Source organism: Stylophora pistillata, chromosome 9, assembly GCF_964205215.1.
Source record: "Stylophora pistillata chromosome 9, jaStyPist1.2, whole genome shotgun sequence".
Lineage (NCBI taxonomy): Eukaryota > Metazoa > Cnidaria > Anthozoa > Scleractinia > Pocilloporidae > Stylophora > Stylophora pistillata.
Window position 1 is genome coordinate 5041198 of NC_142527.1, and position 18834 is coordinate 5060031.

General features: G+C 37.6%; 2 protein-coding genes and 1 non-coding gene across 5 annotated transcripts in view; 1 reads left to right on the forward strand and 2 right to left on the reverse strand.

The window, feature by feature from the left end:
• The window catches only part of LOC111338473 (4-hydroxybenzoate polyprenyltransferase, mitochondrial), a 12309-nt gene extending 6839 nt beyond the window's left edge, over window positions 1-5470 (forward strand). The window contains exon 6 of one of the 2 annotated variants that reach the window (XM_022944993.2): window positions 5023-5470. In XM_022944993.2, the coding sequence (XP_022800728.1) occupies window positions 5023-5064 (42 nt within the window). In that variant the 3' untranslated portion in view covers window positions 5065-5470. Of the gene's footprint in view, window positions 1-1318; window positions 2601-5022 lie in introns of those variants that run through there. The other variant, XM_022944992.2, reaches the window with a different exon arrangement.
• On the reverse strand, window positions 1981-18632 carry LOC111338470 (ubinuclein-1). 2 transcript variants are annotated; one of them, XM_022944985.2, is made up of 24 exons: window positions 18339-18632; window positions 18103-18195; window positions 17898-17936; window positions 15564-15626; window positions 14490-14590; window positions 14253-14304; window positions 13907-14007; window positions 12445-12990; window positions 12080-12122; window positions 11437-11523; window positions 11271-11310; window positions 10928-11012; window positions 10743-10779; window positions 10175-10255; window positions 9871-9944; window positions 9611-9698; window positions 9202-9257; window positions 8830-8880; window positions 8715-8734; window positions 8107-8180; window positions 6734-7587; window positions 5670-5965; window positions 4155-4247; window positions 1981-3392 (listed from the first exon to the last, which is right to left on the reverse strand). In XM_022944985.2, exons 1-24 carry the CDS (start codon window positions 18492-18494, stop codon window positions 3331-3333), a joined length of 3192 nt encoding a protein of 1063 aa, XP_022800720.1. In that variant the 5' UTR covers window positions 18495-18632; the 3' UTR covers window positions 1981-3330. The 2 variants fall into 2 exon arrangements, with proteins under 2 accessions (XP_022800720.1, XP_022800719.1); XM_022944984.2 differs by having other exon boundaries at window positions 10743-10782; window positions 18339-18631.
• On the reverse strand, window positions 15798-15870 carry Trnat-agu (transfer RNA threonine (anticodon AGU)). The gene has a single exon. It is a non-coding gene; the product is annotated as a tRNA-Thr (tRNA).
• Window positions 18633-18834: the final 202 nt, after the last annotated feature.

Below are 18834 nucleotides of genomic sequence, written 5' to 3' on the forward strand. Positions count from 1 at the left end.
ACGACTCATTCACAACATAAACATCACAAACGACCGAAAAAGAACAACCTAGCTTTACCGACAGACCGAAACAGACCAATCACGAACGACTTACGTCACTTGAGTCTTACAGCCAATAACATCACGACAAAACCAACCGATCATTTCACACGAACTGGAATAAGAACATTCTACTGACAACAATCATTCACTTGACTCTGATGATGACTTCCGCACAGGTTGTCGAAACGTCAGTCACTGCCACCGACAACAGTCCTTCTCAGGACTACACTCACCCGGACGATCAGACTACACCTTCACATGTTACCCCCGGGTTCAAACCATTTACTGCAATATTTGCCTCATTAGCATAAGCAATTCAGTTTCTGATGGAGCTAAAAATAAATCAGTTCTGAATATCGAAAGGTCAAAGTACGATTAACTTGGCCAATGAATGCGAGCCTGATAGATTGAATACTTTTTGTGCAACGCGGGTTTAAAAACTCAAAATTTTACAAAGAATGTATGAGCTCATTAGCGCTTTCTCCACCCAGAAATTTTGCAGTTTTTGATGGACTATTTCTCCTTGAATATTACACCCAAAGAGCTAAAAATTTCACCATGTACTGAGGTTTTCTAGCTCTTTAGCTGCCTGAAGTCAATTTGTATCTAACATGCTTCCTTCTTTACGCAAAGCCATTTGCAAATGAGCAAAAATGTCAACAGTGAGGTCAGCATAAATCCGCCTATTCACAACTGGGCCCAGATCTTTAAATGTTTTGTGGTTAGGTGTTCTCAGTAGATGGACTTCATGTGGATCGATAAAAGTCGCAAAACAGACCACAACTGGTTCTTGAACAACTAAGATGAGACAAAAGTAAGATAGAAATTCAACATGATTGTCTTGAATTTCGCACGAACAGGAAAGAGTTTTGGATGTTATTCGTGATGCATGATAAGGCCAAACATTTTTACGTGACTGAGTTTTACAGAGGGGTACAGGGTACTCCCTTGCTATCCCACGCATAAGTGTCTACAAAACATACTGCACTATGAATGGAGATTTATTCGGTAGATAGGGCTCACCAGCCATAGAACAACCAGGAGAATTAAAGGGTAGGCATTAGCTCTCATTGCAGACAGGTGCATTCAAGTTGGGCATGTTTCTGCAAATAGTCTCCACCGCCAGTTTTCTTGTAACTGGCCATGGAGATTAATTATTTGGGGTCCATCCACATTTAGTTCACTAAATCATTAAAAAGAGCAAGGAATTCATTAACCATCATAGACAGGGTGCATTTACCCAGCTCAGACAGATTTTGTGAAAATTTGTTTTCAGATTAAGACTGTAGATCTCTCCAATTCAGCTGATTGCTTATCAAAGTTCAAGTCCAATAAGTGGCTAGGGTTGATTCTGTTTACGGGTGTTGTGGCTGGTACAGTTGTCAAGAAAACAACAGAGAAAGAAGAAACTGAAGTGGCAGGAAACAAAACAAAGTTGTAGCTATCCCCCAAAAGTAGCTGTGCTCACTGGGATAATGAACCACCAAATGTGCTTCTGGAGGTTTGATCATGAGCCACTGTTTAGATAATGAGCTTGTGCTCACCGCCTGCCCCCCCCCCCCCCCTGAAGTCACTTTGAGTTAGGAGGACTGAAGACCAAACTCGAGGAAATGGCGCAAAGCAGGCCAAGTGCTTCCCAGGAAGTTCTTCCTTTTTATGAATATAAGAAAGAAATGGAAGGAAAGAAAAAGTACTTTAACCTGATCTGTGCAAGTTGCAAGGTCAGATGTAGATAACATGTTCAGATTTCAAGTGGTCAGAGCAAACTAGGAATACAAAGACAAGGAAATACAGTTGTCCAGCTCAACACTGTGATTCGGTTGTAACAACTGAAACAAAACAATGAATGTTTTGTGTGCAAATATTTTATTTTTCTAGCTGTTTTCTCTAATTGCTGGCTGTATTCAAAAGCTGGGAAAAATTTACAGTAGTCAGCTATAAAGCTAGTATCAAGTTTATTCCCATAAAGAATTTTTAGTAAATATTTGGAAAAATAAGTTATTTTCAATATTGACACCAAAGAACAAGGATAGTGCCTTCACATTGGATAATCACAAACCTAGATATTAAATGTGAGCCTAGAAGTGTATTTACACTATTTATGGTAAATTTGAATTATGGTTTAAAGAATAAAATAGAAACTGATTCAGAAGTGTTTCTACCATGTATTCTGTTCTTGAAAGGCACAATTAGGTTCATGCAGAAAAGAATTCCACTGAATAGAATGTTGCAAAAATTAACCATCTCCAGTCCAACCAAGAACTTTGCAAGCAGGGATATGTCTTTTAAAGTCTTGGTATTTGGATTTACTCAATATATCTGAATGAACCATCTACTCCAGGTCTCTTCTGTATGACTCAACATGGAATAAACTCTAGAGTAAATATGGTTCCTTTCTTGTCTGTTTCTTCAACAGAAAATCAAAAAGATTAGTTTGCAGAAGTCTCCATCAAGTTGTTTTCCAATAAAACCCAAAAAATTTCCCATCCATGGAATATAACTCACAAAATTTTCTTGCTACAGGTAGCATATTAGAGAAAGAAATTAATGGTTTTTTTTTAAACAAAATCTCAAGTGCGGCAAGGTACAATTGTGTTCACATTGTGCTGAGTATTTCTTTCAGTGTTCAATATTAAACTTAAGCAAATTCAACAACTATCTTTGATAATGATTATATTAACTATGACTACTGCGCTTTATGTTAGCCTTTGACCTGATGTTGAATTGCAACATCAGTGTGAGTTGTCTGTCAAAATTCAAATTATTTCATGAATGACAAAAGTAACCCTTAATTTCAGGAAATAGTTTATTAAGCTATTCCTTGTATATTTTTGTGCACTAGTATGCCACGTTTGCCATTGAAGTGTTTTTAAGTGTACAACAAAATGGAGAAAGTGAAAACTATATCCATTTTCAAGTACACCTAACTGTAATATTTACGTTGTGTGGTGCATTGGAAAAAAAGTTTTGATATGAAGAGATTATTTTGCTTTAAGCAATCATTTTAGCAATTCTTAAAACACACTAGCTTGATTAATTATGTACAGATGCTTTATGAGAGATTGGAAATGAATCTGATGGGAATTTAGCAGTTAAAATACATGCAAACCTATGATTCCCACTCAAACATTTATGACACAGCAATAATATAACAATCTACCTATATATTTTAGGGAAAGGTTCCTTTGCATTTATGATAGTCACAATGCCATTGCATTCATGTATAAAATAGGTAGAAATGTGAAAAATCTGTACAAGGAATTCTGTGTATCTGTTAATATTACAAAATTAGCTGAAGCGAGGTAAGAATGGTGATGGATGAGTTCCACTTGAGGAAGATTGGTTTGGATCTAGAAGAAAAAAGGAAGCGAGTTAGTTCTTTTTAAAAAGGTGTACAGAAACAAAGTTTAGACTCTAATTGAAAAAGAGAATTCTGATGTTCTCCTGCAGTGTGCTTGTCTCCCTCTCAGGCCCATTCTTGGGATGTCATGCAATGCTACAACATCCCTAAGAACAGCATTGAAGGAGATGAGAAGTGTGCATTAATGATATTTTATTTACAACAAATATATATATTTATTACACGACTCGGGCAAGCAGAGGGCCAATAATTAAAATCAACCAATCAAAATGCTCTATTTGCCGGTCCAATATTCTCTAAGTATTGGACTGGGCACCGTCCCGAATGATACCACACTTGTGTCCCTTTGAACTTCAGTCGTATAATTAATCTCTTATTAACCAAGCTTGCTCAGGACCGTACTGGAAGAATATCAGCCCTCTGTCTTTTTTGTACGGACCGAGCTGTGCTCGGTCTGTACTGTCAAGACCTCGGGCCAATATTTTCCCAGTACGGCCCTTGCGCTTGGTTAATAAGATATACATATCTATATATAGGCTAAATTAAGGGGAAAAGTGATTTAATTGGATTGACTAATAAATATTCATCAAATAATGGGACCACAGAAGAGACTGGATAATTGAAAATTCCAGTTAATAGATGATTAGCTGTACCATCAGTAAGTAACACACCTGTGTGTTTCCTCTTGGGAATGACAGAGAATAAAAGAAAGGAAAAATTTATGCCAATACCACAGAGTAATGCAAAATACCTTGATAGACGGGCTGATTGGACAACAGGGCACCATGGGGAAGCTGTAAGGTGGGCACGGTCTGATTGGCCGTTGGGTTCATCCCCAAGAGAACTGTTGGAATTTAAACAAATAGGTTCAAACAAATTGATTTTAGAACTTAATCTAAATTATCTTTAGCTTTTTCATCATCATATTACTGACATAGCAGCATTGCTTCTGTGTGAACTATTCAGTTATTTCAGTAATGAAAGAAGATGTTTTCAGTGAATGACACAGGCATACTTAGAGAAAAAGAAAACTGAAAGCTCTTAATAGGAGTCGAATGTACAACCTTCCTTCAGATGCTCTAGTACTGAGCCTGTGTAACAACAGAATACATCATCTACTTAAACACCAAGCTTAAAATTTATCATATTCATCTACTTTAGTAATCTTTACAAACTTCAATTGCAATGATCTCACCACTTTTTCACTCAGTAATTAGTCAATCTTTATCTATCCTTTGTGCTGATGGGGTCAAACAAAACTGATACTGTTTCCAAAGTGTACAACAGTTCAACCTCAATTATCCAGACCTCAATAGACCACTTTCATAAATGGCTGCTGGATTAATATTCTTTTGTTTAGATTTAAATTAGCCCTTCTGGCCTCGTTCTCCAGTACAAAATTCAAAAGAATACATCATCTCAAGCGAGGCCACAGGGGCTACTTTAAATTTAAACAAAAGAATATTAATTTGGCAGCCATTTATGAAAGTGGTTTATTATCTCGATTATCCTGACTTTTTCTCTGGTCCTAATTTTGTGATAATTATTTATCAGCCATGATCAAGATCTGTTGACATACACTTTTCTAAACTACAGCGCGATTTTGTTTTACTTTGAAGATGCAAAAGCTAATTGATGAAGAACATTCGAATGAGGTCTGATTGGCTTAGAGTTGCTTTGTTACTAAAGGAGATTTCACGCTCTATAGGATCTTTCAGCATGGTAAGCAAGCTCTACAGCATCGTGAACGCTTATTTACAGAACTGATAGACAAGTAACCCCTCCTACCCTTAAACTCCCAGAAGTTATAACAACATGTTACTTCTTATAGTAACTATACGTAATCCAGTTGTAGTTGTTGCCTTGATCTAACACCATATTCTCGGAACTCGTTTAAAAGAAAATGCATAGCAGCTAGAGAAGAGAATTAACAATCAGGGTCGAGTTGTTCAAAGGTGGGTTAGGATAACCCAGGGTCAGTGTCAAATTAGATTTCAGATCTGAAAGCTTTAAAAGAAAATTCAGCTTATTTCCACTTGTTTACAATTTGATGATTGAATGAGCTAACTAAAAAGAACTGAGAAAATTATCCCAAAACAGCTTTTGAACAAAGAAATATAGAAACCTGGATTAAAATTTAACCTTGGGTAAGCGCTAATTGGCCTTCGAACAACTGGGCCCAGATTCTTGGGAGTTTTAAAGGGTTACAGAATCAGCCAAAGGAACCACTTCTATCATACCACATTACAGACTGAAGTAACTCTACCTTGATTGAAGTGATTCTGTTGCAGAGCCAAGCCAGATTGTTCCTGCGACTGTCGTGACAAGTGGTGTAGCATAGCAGACTGCAGATTGGGTGACACAAATCCAATGTGGGTTAAAGGTGTGGTGCCTTTGCCTTGAAGATTGACAGCTGCAGCATTAAACAAGGTGAGGTTGGAAGGTTGAGGTTGCAGGAGCACTTGTGAAGCAACGGCTGAATTTGAAGACATGGTAATGGGTTGAGGTGACAAACCTGGGTTAAAACCTGGATGTACTGCTTGGCAGCTCTTGAGATCAGGTCTGTAAACATGATGAAAAAAAGTTGCAAATGGTAAACACCACTGTGTACACTAACAAATGTACAAATGGTAAACACCACAGCGTACACTATTGAGTTATGGATGCATGCTGGAGGTTGCTAAGCACAAAAGAAGCATAAGAGTCGCGAGAGGTGATAGCCGAGAGCAACTCTAGCTTCTTGAGTGCTTAGTAAACCTCCCAAGTGCATCCATAACTCAATAGTTGTACACTGTGGCGTTTACCATTTGTTTTATAACATAACATTGATACATTGTAGTGACAGTTTCCTTTTATTTAACAAATCTTACGTGACCAGAAAAAACAAGCGCATGCGGAAAACTAGTCATTGCATTTGCTCACGTCAGCAGCGTACATCCAGGGGCAAATGGGGGACGCTGAATTGACCAATCAGAGTGCGTGCTTTACTTTGGTTATGTTATAATGACCATTGCAATAAAGGTTAAGCACAATTGCTTGTCATGGATGGGATGCCAATCTACTGCAATGCTACCTTCACCCGTGCATTTCATCAGCTCTCCCTTACAGTTCTCCAGTAACCCTTTGTACTCCAAGGTGGAGATGCCAGAGAACACAACATAATGAACTGACCAGATCTGAAGCCCCAACCTCTCCTCCCACAGGCTAGCACAGTAACTGTGGAACTCCAAATTCTCAATTGCATCTAAGATGGCGGTACTTGACAAAAACTGGAGGATATGATTTCTAAACACTGCACTCACACATGTACAATCAGTCACATCTGCTTACCTTCTTTGAGAAGCAGAATCCAAAATTGTTGGACTTGATGTGGCCAAAGAGACTGGGGTTTGTTGCTGTCTCAATGAAGACGCCAGGTCAATAAAGCTGTTTTGCAAACCTTGAGCAGCAAGGCCACCAACAGTTGCTGCCATTAATCCTTGCTGACTTGTACTGGAACTCTGAACAATGGCAGGGGAGGAGCGAATGATCTTTGGGGGGGACGACATTGTGATTTGAGTGCGTGCAGGTGAAATTGTGGATGACTGAACTGGGACTGATATTGTTGATGTGACTACAGAACTAGGCATATGACTTAAGGGTTGGTCTCGTGGCTTCTCCTTAGGTGATGCGGGTGTCTTGTTAAGAAATGAACCTAACTGTTGCTTTGGAGGTACTGTCTGTGGAAGTTGAAGAGATTTTGTTGCGACTGCTTGTCCCCCTGGAAGAATCATATCTGCAAAGTCTAATATAGTGAGAGCAGGCTTTGACTGAAGGTTGTCTGATGACAATGATGGTGACTTCATGGCTGGCTCCTTCTTTGGAAGATTTAATCCTGCCATTGTTGGAGCAGATTGGGTTTTCTGTTCAGGTCCTGCCCTGCTCACAGCGGTGCTTTCCATTTTTGTTACACTAGCAGTGGTAACAATAGGTTTTTGCACAGTTATCGCAGAAGTAGGGGCTACCACATTGGGGATTAACTGGTCTGACTGAGCAAGATTCTTCAAAGCTGACATAGTTATCACTGCTTTTGTTGTGGTCAATGATGGTGCACGCGCTGGTGATGTGACTGCAGAAGGACTTCCAATGCCTACCACTGAGGAAGTGGCACTTGGTATGTCCTTAATATCAGTGCTGCCAGAATTCTAAAAGTACAACAATACATCTCAATATGCTAGTTAGGTAAAATCGATAAACAAGCAGTTTGTTATTAAATTCACATTTGTCTCCTTCTGGCTTTGTACTTATGCAGTGTTATATGAAATTGTATGGGCAAGCATGCCACTTCTAATTTCCAACATTGTTTTGAATAAAACCAAAATTGCAAAAACCTCTGAGTGCTTTATGTCTTCCAACTTTATTCTATTGAGAATTTCTCTTTCCCCACCCCACTAGGGGCAATGTTCACTTTATCCATTGAACCCTATCATTTCAATTTCTACACATGGCAAGGGAACCTTGTAAAGATGATTGAGGACTTTTAAAATCAAAGGACTTTTTTCAAGAAACTTCATTTTATTCCATGTCCCAAGTACTTCTGCTTCAGATTCCAAGATTAGATTTAAGTCCTCACTCAATTTAAGGTTTAATTTTACTGCCATGAGTGTGAAACCAGGAAAAATCCATGAGAGTCCTGATGCAAATTAAGGAGGTTGTTTACTGACCTGACTAGTTTGATTGGGGAGACTGATACTCTGGTGAGCCTCTGGAGATTCCCCTTGTTTCTTAGGGCCAGGAGCTGTAGAGAAGAGCATAATCAAGGTCAAAACCCTGTCCAAGTCTTAGAGAAAAAACTACTCACAAAAAATACCTCATACTAAACAATAGAGAAATTTTGACAGAGTCAAAGAAGAGTTAAAGTTACCTTTCATCTCAACATAACCCTAGTAAACTGGGACTGCATTGATTTTGCTTTTTCACAATCTTTTATTGGTTTTGAAATTTTTCCCCATCTCAACAATCAGAAAACAAAAAATAAAAACAAACAATTACAATGTATGAAAGCAATCCTCACAGTAAAGAAACCTACATATGTAGTAATGGAAATAAGTAGGGTCAACTACTGCGACGATCGCTTTCATACCTTTCATGAATTTTTAAATTCTTGCTTAAATTCTTGTTCACATCAAGAAGTTTCATTGTATTTTTTCAATCACTTCTCATTAGCTCCTGTGGTATTTTCCTTTTTTCTTATTGGTTGGCATATTTGAACTTAGGTTTTAGTTTAGCCACACTTTAAATGCACTCTTAATACCCATTTTACAAATCTTACCTTTCTTAGGGACTTTAGCTCTGAAAGAGAAGTAAAAACAATAAGTATGAACATTGTAACTATTTCAATTCACTGCAATCAAATAAATGCCATACGAATGAAACATTTCTCTTACGAAACAAGGGTGTACTTTAAGTGTGCCTGCTTGCTTTCTTTGAAGAGTATTCTAAGAGAAGAAAAAAACAAAAAACAAAACAAAAATCAAATGAAATATTCTGATCTTGCAGAAAAAAACATATTAAGTTCTAGGATGATAATTGAGGCAGCTAGAAGAATGATCTCTTATCAAGCCCCAGTTGTTCAAAGGATGGAGAATGCTATGCACCCCATAAATCTCTATGCAGTGTACAGCAAATGCCTTTTTGTCGACACTTGTCTGCTAAATAGGGATTTGTCTGCTGGATAGCATTGTACACTCTTTGATCAACTGGGCCCAGATCAGCAAAATTCATGGATTAAATTAGCAAGCAATTGATCAAGTGCCAACCTGCTTGTCATCCAGCCCTTTGGCCAAAGTGGCCGTACATCATTTTCAAAGAACAGCTAAAAAAGAAAATTACACATTGTCAGGACAAAAAATCTTTAGGCTGGCAGAGAATTAAAAAAAGAGAGAGAGAAAACTTGGAACATCTGCACATCTCAACAATCAATATGACCCTAAGATGAGGCCACAGGATGCCTTTCAAATACTAACAGCCAAAATACAAGAAAACTGTGCCAATGGAATTATAATAAATCCTTTAATAAATGGTTTGACACAGAATACAAGCAGATAGTTTGTTTGTTACTCATATATTTCATTGCCCCCCCCCCCTCCCTGCACAGCTCAGAAAAATATTACCCAATTTGCAGAGTATCTGCAGACAGTCAAATAACCTGAACATACTATGTATTACCTTCAACTGGTCCTCAGAAGATTGTGCTCTAGTCTTTGACATTTCAAAGATTTTGATTTTCATTTGAACAACATCACATAATAGATTCCTAATTAAGAGAAAGTTGAAAGCTAAAAGTTAACAGATCACAATCAATACATACTGAGAGTCCACTAACAAAATCAATGCCAAAAGGAACAAGATAATTACTATTCCAGCAAATAATTTATTTGCAACAAATTGAAATTATGAGTAGCAGCACTGTGTTAATTCATATGTACCTCAATTCTTCTGTCCAAACAAACTTTCGCTTTGGAACATTTTTCTTTGCTTTGTCTTCTGGCTGAGCAGGTGCCTTCATCAAAGACAGGATGATAATTTTTTGTCACAGCTAAATAATCAACCATTCTGGCCTGTTTACATCACTCGCACAACAAAAATGCTTTGGCAATAATTTGATTTTTTCTCAAAAAATGATCAGTTCCTCTAAAATTCACTCAAGTTCATTAATGCAGGGTAATAGCACTTAATAGAACAGCAGCACTAAAAAAAACTACCATGAGATGCATAAATAGTTAAACCTACATTAGGATCTGTGGGAGTGGTAATTTCATCACTTTTCTCTGTATCTTCATCCAGCTCCATTGCAGATTTAAAAAGTTCCTTCTGCAACAACAACAACAAAATTACAACGAGAATAAGTACACGCACTGATCAAAATCCAGAAAAATCTTTCACTGTTGCCGTAAAGTTCAAAGCAGGTGGCTTTTTCCCCTAGATTTTTCAGTGGAATCATTAAAATATTTTTTGACTACCCACTATCGCACCTTATTCTCAACAGAACTATGCTCATTTGTTTTCTCAAGTTTTAAAAGTAATTTTAAGGCTTTACTTAATCACAACATTGCACTGAAGTTTACTAATCTTTTAAAGTAGAGAGCAAGAACTTGAAAGAGAGTATAACTTGCAAATATCATTACTAGTACCCTTAAAATATGTTTTGTGCATGTCACAAGAGTGGGAAAAGTCCAAGCCTGCTCTCATTGGACCCTCAGATTTATCTTTAATCTACAGATCAAATGTTCTTAAAAAAAGACTTTCTTCATTCAACAACTATGCTCCAACTTTGCCATTTCTATTTGTCTATCTTTACCTTATGATCTTCTGAATTTTCTCCATCTTGTTTTGCACTACTGAGAGAAAGGTAATAGAAAAATAGATTTTACCACAACTATTACAACCAGAAAGAACTGGTTGGCCATATAACAGGAAAAAAAGTCAGGAAAAAAAGAATCAGATCAATTCTCTCTTGGGACAACTCAGTTGCATTCAAGTCACCTTTGTTTCTGGCTTTCCTCTTCCACATGTTTTTTGACTTCTTCTTCAAATCTTTTAATCTGTTCTGGTATGACACGATCTACAGCTGAGATCATACAGGGGAAAGGTATCAATAAGAACTTCTTTTCATTAAGAAATCTAAAAATCATTTTTTACATTTCTGAAGTAACCAAAATAACTAAAACCTCTCCTCTTTCAGACAACTTTACTCAAGATTCCTGGCCTCTGGTCACCCTAATGTCACCAATAAACCTAGCAACTCAGTATAAGCATTTTCCATTTCTACATGACAAAATTATCCCTGCTGGCCAGTAAAGTTTAAGAAATCAATTTTGCAACCTACCTGCTTTGAGTTTAGCCATTGGCTCTCTCAGTCTACCGGCCTAGACAGAAAAGAGAATTAGATTTCACTAGTCAATAAAAGTCAACAGCTTTGAAACAATCTCCCAACTAATAGACAATTTTAAAGGGAGTAAAAGGAAAACTGTCACCAACACCATTTGTATTACCAGATCATTCAACAAAAGTTTCTTTGCTCTCTTTATCAAAGTTTCCTTCGTGCATGGCAGATAGAAAGCTAAAAATTCATATATGCCCTGCAATGGAAGAGAAAAAAATTAGCCAAATTGATACATTACAGAGCATAGAATGAAAGACATTCTGGACTCAGGGTTCAACAACAACGGTACCTCACTAGCTACGGACTAGTAGAAATTAGGGTTTCGCTAGTGGTTTCCGATCTCCACAGGCCAGTTTGCATAGTAAACAAAGTGAAATTGTCGTAACATCTAAGATGTCACTAGTCACTTGGCTATATAAGTCAAAATGTCTGCGTTCAAGACCTGGTCCAGTCATTGCTTTGTGTTCTTGGGAAAAACACTTCACTCGTCCAATCTCTCTCTACACTCAAGAAATGGGGAATGAGAGATTGTCACCCCCTACTTACATTGTACTTCATGCTATGAAAATCACCTGACTCTACATTCTACAGAGCACAGACTCACATGTGTGTTTACAGCATGACTATAGACGGAAACTATCAATTCATAAAGGATATTGTCCCTCCACAACTGATGCAGAAGAACCATATACACTAAACAGTTTACAGGTTATGCTAAAAAAAAAACCACTGTAATTTGGAAGTTTTCTTACCGTTCGAACTTTGCTGCTAAGCGTTACTGATTTGGTTGCGAGTCTATAGAGGAGGTAAAGAAGATACAGGATTACTGTAAGAACACAACAAATATTATAGTGTTCCATCTATTTGTTGTGGCATACACTGTTTTAGTTTTTGTTTACCCATAGTTTAACCACCTTGGCAGTGAAAGGGTAAAAGAGAATTTATCAAAGCATTGATCAATTCTCAAACCTTTGTACTCTCTGAACACTGCTGAAAGAATACTCAAATAAAATGACACATATATGCATCCCAAATTTTCTAAGTGATTAAGTGTGAATTAAAAGGATGTTGACAACATTGAAAAAAAGACATTTGTACCAAACTATGGAATACTTACTCAAGTAACATATGGTTGACATCAGTGTTGAAAAACTTGCACTTCCCTTTCATACTTCCGCTTCCTGCCTGCTTTAGTCTCAATATACAACTCTCTACATCTGCCGGCAAACACTGAGGAAGATTTGGTTCTGTGCTTGGTTCTGCATTTGGTTCTACTGAGTTGCCCTCTGCAGGTTGGATTCCATTTTGCAACGAAGAAGAAGGTGAAGAACTAGCACCTTTATCAGTTGGTGCACTTCCTACATTTTCTGTCATTGCAACACTGCTGTCACCATTCACCAGAGTGGAAGTGCCTGGTTCAGTTTTAAGAGCTCCAAGATTGGTGACCTGTGGAGCATTTGGTAATTTGGCTGGAGATGAATGGTTTGTTATTGGACCATTTGCTCCTTGTGAATTCAGAGTAGGAGTTGAAGAAGAATTTAAAGAAGTAGCTGTGGAAGTTGCAGAAGCTTTTGCAGTGGTTGGAGATGATGACAAGTTTGAGTTGTTGGCACTCCCAATATTGTGCTTCTTTTTGGATTTCTTCTCTTTGTCCTTTTCACCACTGGAAAAATCGAATAAAAATATAGCATTACAGTACTGTAGAAAACAAAACCAGAAGCTTGGCTTAACACCACTGAAAATCCCTTCACAATGGCATATTTTGTTGCATGGCTCAATTCAATCTCTATTTCAAGTCTAAACTCTTCCTTGCTTGATTTCATGAATGGCAAAATACTATAGTGCTAACTGGCATTAAACAAAAGCACTGCCATGAGATTGCGACAAAGACCCCTTTCTCCTCTCAGAGTTTTTGCTAACAGCATCACTCCTGAATCAAACATTAAGGTCGCAAGTATAATGAAAATGATCAGCAACTGCATAAACTCTTGATTTATAAGCAAATTCTCCTTGTCAGCACCTTAGGAAATGTATAGAGAACGGTGTGGAGAATATGCCTACTGGTGTTATGTTTTAAGGGTGCCAGTGCTTTATTTGATAAGCTGAATGATACTTCCATTTTGTTTGCTTCTCAGTCATGATCTATTGGAGGACAGAGGCATAAATGACATTGCCATTCACAATGTTTTGCTTTGTTCTCAATTTAACAAATAGATTCCATGTTGCTCTGGGTCTCACAGAAGATACTAAAATGTGGTAAGAACATCAATAACATTCTAGGCCATGCATCATGCACACATGAGCTTGTCTGTGATCTATTATTGAGCAGACACAGGGCAACATGAAATCTGTCACTAATTAGATGAATTATAAGTAATTATCAGTGTATTATGAAGACCTCAGTGAGTAGGAAAAGATACAAAATGTCATAGCTGAGAATACTGCATTGACAGATAGCCAGAAAAGTCTGAATGTGAATGAGACACCACAAATGAATGAGACACTAAGAAAAGAGGAACCAATAATGACACAAAAAATCAGTTTGAGGGGGACGTATTAATATTAACATCTGACAGTACCTTGAGCTCTTCCGTGGTTTCTTTTCCTTGTCTGATTTTTTCCTTTCTTTCTTTTCACTAGGGTCCTTCACTTTCTTGACTTTAGGCACTTTGGGAATTTTCTTATAGAAAGACACATATCTATCAAAATTATCACTAGAAATGTGCTGTGCAATCTTTAAGAGATTAGATTTTTTTGTCTCACCATTTAAGACATGAAATCTTTTTTATTAAAGTAAGCATAAAATTGCCGTCTTTTTCACTCACACACAACACTCATTGTCACTTATAGCTTGGGAGTAGAGTAGTACCCAATTATTTTTAAAATGTGAGCCATTCAGGTATAATTAATGATAGATGTTACTACCTTAGGAGATTTAAGCTTAACCTTCTTTGCTTTCTTAAAGTCTTCTTCATCACTGAAATTCAAAGTTCAAAAACATTAGTATTATGTTGCTGTACAACACACCACCACTTGTTGCCTATTTTTTTCATTTTTGCCACAAAGACCAAAATGGTCATGTATACAGCTTACGCTTTTATAACTGACATCAAAAACACCATTTATTACAGCTAGGTATGTGCTAGATAATTTTTTTATTACCTATCACCTCCTGGGGATGCAGGTCTGAAGTTCAATGTACCCTGATTAATATAGAAGCCACCATGCTCTGTTGTCCAGTCAGCCGGTAGCAGCTCATCATACTAAAACAATAAACAAGAGAAACTAAAATCTACAGCTCTTTAAAAACCTGAGAACAGTAAAATCACATCCACAGATTCAGAGCAACTAATCAATCTCATCCTTAAAGCCTTGATTCTTTCTTGGAGAACTAAGAACCAACAAGGTCTCACAGGTAGTTAACACTTTATTAAAAAAAGAAAAAAGACGAGAAAAGACGAGAAAAGCATAGCGACATACAATGTGCTAGCTCCTGTAGTGCATATACTCAAAAATGCTATGACTATAGCTCTTAATTTAACTGAAGTAATGGCCAAAAGGACTTAAGTTCCAGATGGTTATAATAATTCCTCACTACTGAACACTGTAAGGTACAAAATCATGTACGCTTCCAGCAACACACCCACATATTTGGTCCATGTCACAGCAACACTTAAGTTCCACTAATTCTTAACCCTTCAATGTTATGAGTGACCAAAACAGAGTTTCTCCATATAAAATCGATACAATATCAAGTAAGTGAGTGATGAGAATTAAAAAAGTGTCAATAGTGGGATTCTTGGAAGATCCACCACCAAGTTCTCCAAACTAAAATCATTAGAATTGTATAGCAGACAGAAAGGAGAATTACTAAATAAATGAGATCTACCAGTAAAAGGATTAACAGATTGAAATAAATTACAACAAATTGGTTGAACCCAGAGCTAAAACTTGATTGTGAAGCACGTGAAAATTTTCCTGAAAAGTTCTATTGCTTGTGCAAGCTGATGCTTTGACCTGAGAAAAAATCTTCATCAATGGACTCTGACCATTACTTCAACTCATGTTTTGAAAAAAATCAGGAACTGTCCCTAACAGCAGTTTCTTCCAAGAATACTTACACTTAGAAAATCATAACACAAGATCGGAAGTAGAATGATAGGGAAGGAGAACATTGCACTGCAACAATCCCATTTTTTTAAGTGAAATAACTTAAAAGGTCAAGGCATAACTCACAGCCTCACTATCATCGACAAAAGGGTCTGTCTCGTCATAACCATAAGTGACATCAATCAAATCCTATAAAATAAACGACAATAGAAGCATTATAAGAGGTATTTTCAGAGAGTCCTGGAGTCCCAGTGATCATCTAGTAAATTAAAGCAACAACTGGATCTTTACGTATGATGCACGATCCTCGCAGTAGAGAGCGCTCTTTAAGCAATAGCGAAAATCAGACCTGAAAAAATCAGGCCTGTACAGGATTCGAACCACTGACCTCTGCAATACTAGTGCAGCGCTCTACCAACTGAGCTAACAAGCCAACTGGGAGCAGGCCGTTAAGTTGATTCGTAATAAACCCGTGATGATAAATCAGATACAATGTACAAATGAACTGGATCTTTATTTATTCTAGATCTGGTACAAATACATTCAGGGTTGTCAAAAGATTTTAGTAACCAGACTATGATACAAAGTAATCAGTACCAAAAACAGTTTTATTTTGATCAATGTCATGCTTCTACGCCGACAATTGAGCCACAAGCATTGGCAATAACTAGGCTATTTTTCAGAGTAGAAGGTGAAATGTGCCGATTGCTGGCTTATTTTGACAACCCTGATATTTACAGGAGCTACCCCATGTTTATTCGAACTGTCTTTGGGGATCAATTAAATTGTGACATTGATTGAAGAAAACCTTCATTTGATTGTTTGCCAGGATGGAAATAGACCAAAGAGGCAAGAATAAAAATCAAATTGAGCCGTCGTTGTCAAGGATGAAAAAGGAGTATATGAAATTACATGACACACTTGAAAAATATAGGCCATGGCATGTCTTTTGCCATTACACATTCCAATCCATACAGTAATTTATGGTGTCAGATCTAAAGCAAGCCACTGCAAGATTGGTGCAGTTTGAAAGATGTCCCCACTTGGAGAAGAGAGGGAAATTGTAGTACGCTTAAGATGCACTGACAGCCAACACTTCTGCTAGCTATCTACCTCTGAATCATTTGCTACTTCAATTAGTCAGAGCAGTGAAATAACTTTCATTATCTGAAATAAAAGTTAATTCTTGCCAGCTAGTGCTGACCACTAGCAAATCCATGGAGAACACTAGACAACTGCCTTCCTTCCCAACACAAAGACCCCGGTAAGGGTTTGACAAAATACTTAGACCACCGGAACACTAACTAAGGGCATGAGACTCCTACAATAAAATAACTGACATCTAACTTAATGCCGTGGACAGCATAAACATGATCTGTTACAGTTAGGGGGTTGACCTCAGTGAAATTACATCACAACAACAGGTAGAAATAAGAGTTACGAATTGTCTCACAACACAAAACTGGAAACAAGTCAAGCTGTGCATATCGGTTTTGGTCTGATTTCAGAGTGACCCTTTGATTAAGTCAATCTATAACAAGACAGGGGCTGTCCACATTGCATATGATTGCAATAAAAGGACTTGCATTGCAACACAAGTTAAATATATATTTAAAAAAACTAGAAACAGATCAGTAGTTGATATTGTTAAATATTGTAACAAGGTGAACGAAAATGAAACCTATGGCAGAGAATTGGCAGTCTTGCAGTTCTTATTCCAGCAATCAGATTTTTAAATAAAGTAACCGGAAACAAAATTTAGGAACTCTTCAGTATTTCCTGTTCGATGGAAATCAATCGCAATCTTAGAATATTCTTAAAGGAAAGTAAAAACCAGCAGATATTGAGAACAAAATTTGTAATTACAATCAATATAGAAAAGATCCACGATTTGTAGGAAAAAAATCCTTGCGCGCATGGGAACTGTCCCGATTTTAGCCGGTAGCGTGTTTAACGACTACGAACACCCTTGTAAATAACGCAAATTTTTCGCGACGTATTTTATCACAAATTAACTGCCCTCTACAACTAATATACAAAAAAACACAATAGAAAAATCGTGCTTTATGAGGATTTCAGTGTTCCCTAAACAAAGACTTGTAGTTAAAACGTTTTAGGATCTTCGAAAAGGCAGTTAGGAACAAAACCAAGGTCATGTCAAAGAGACAATGAATTATTGGAGTAGCGTAAGCGCTACTCAAAACAAGTGGTTCGAATTATTTTGATTTCACGTTTACGACTGTGGCATCAATACGCCCTCATAAAACATTGGTTTAGTCCAATAAAAAATAAACTAAAGTCACAAGCAATTAGTGTCGTCTTAATCTCTGTCGCAGTACAAATGCCACACATAGGAGAACAACTAGTGAAGTTGCAAAGGAGCGCAACTCTAGCGGTGGTACACAAACGTTGGAAACAACACATTATATCAATGAGCAGTTTACAAGTATTTTGATTTACCTCCATCCGATCTTTCCTACGCTTTTTCGGTTTAGGGGCCTGTAAAAAAAAATCAACACGTTTTAGGTCTACAGTTTAAAATACTACAAAGACATAACATCGATCACACATTGCATTTTGCACGGTTTCACAGATCTGCGGTTTCTAAGGAATCTGTTGTACTAGTCAAAAAACTAATTGCACTTCACCGCGCTGCAAAACTTACATATTTCTCTTCAAACTTTTTGGCCAAAGCTTTTAGTTTTTCGTCGTCGTCTCCCTCATCGTCCCACGGAGGTTTATCCGGAGTACCATTGGTCTGCTCAAGGAAGAAAAAAAAAATCCCGCGAATTAAAAATCAGTAACACGTACTGCCAGCGACAGAAACAGCAACGACGTGCCTCAGTGATAAAACAGTTTCGGCTCTAAAGGGTAGCTTCGGAAGACGTAAACTTTACCCACCGTAGCGGCCTTTACGAGGTCCAGAAACGAAAACTCCGGGCACTTTTTCTCGTCGCTTTCCGTAAGGGAGAGCTCGAAGCGTAAGGTCTTGATGTTTTCTGAATTTTTCCCGAGTGCGTCCACTCTTTCCGAAGGAAACGGGTTAGCTTTTTCCATATTCCATCAAGAGAGAGCCGAAAACACGGTCCGCATCTCTGCACCCTTTGTTAAACCCCATAGAGGCAAACCTTATCCATCTTGAACTTGCCCGCTTCTCGCTCCAAAATTCAACACTTTGCACAACTGCGCATGCTTAGTGGCTAACTGCGCAGTCGCAGTGCGAATTTTGGTGGCACTGGCTTCGAAGTTTCTCTCTTAGCGAAAATTTCAGAGAATCTACAACAAATCGAGCAATCTTCCAAAATTCGATTTTTCACTCGGAATGGGCTGAAAACACAGAGAACGTGCCTAAAATGACCCAAATGCGAAGAAAACGCAAAAAAAATTATTCGGACGA

Coding starts and splice junctions, on each gene's coding strand:
- LOC111338470 (XM_022944984.2), bottom strand. CDS start 18,494: ATGGAAAAAGCTAACCCGTTTCCTTCGGAAAGAGTGGACGCACTCGGG. Junction 17,937..18,102: donor AAAAGTTTGAAGAGAAATAT/GTAAGTTTTGCA, acceptor TTTTTTTTACAG/GCCCCTAAACCGAAAAAGCG. Junction 10,783..10,927: donor GAGGAAAGCCAGAAACAAAG/GTGACTTGAATG, acceptor CCTTTCTCTCAG/TAGTGCAAAACAAGATGGAG.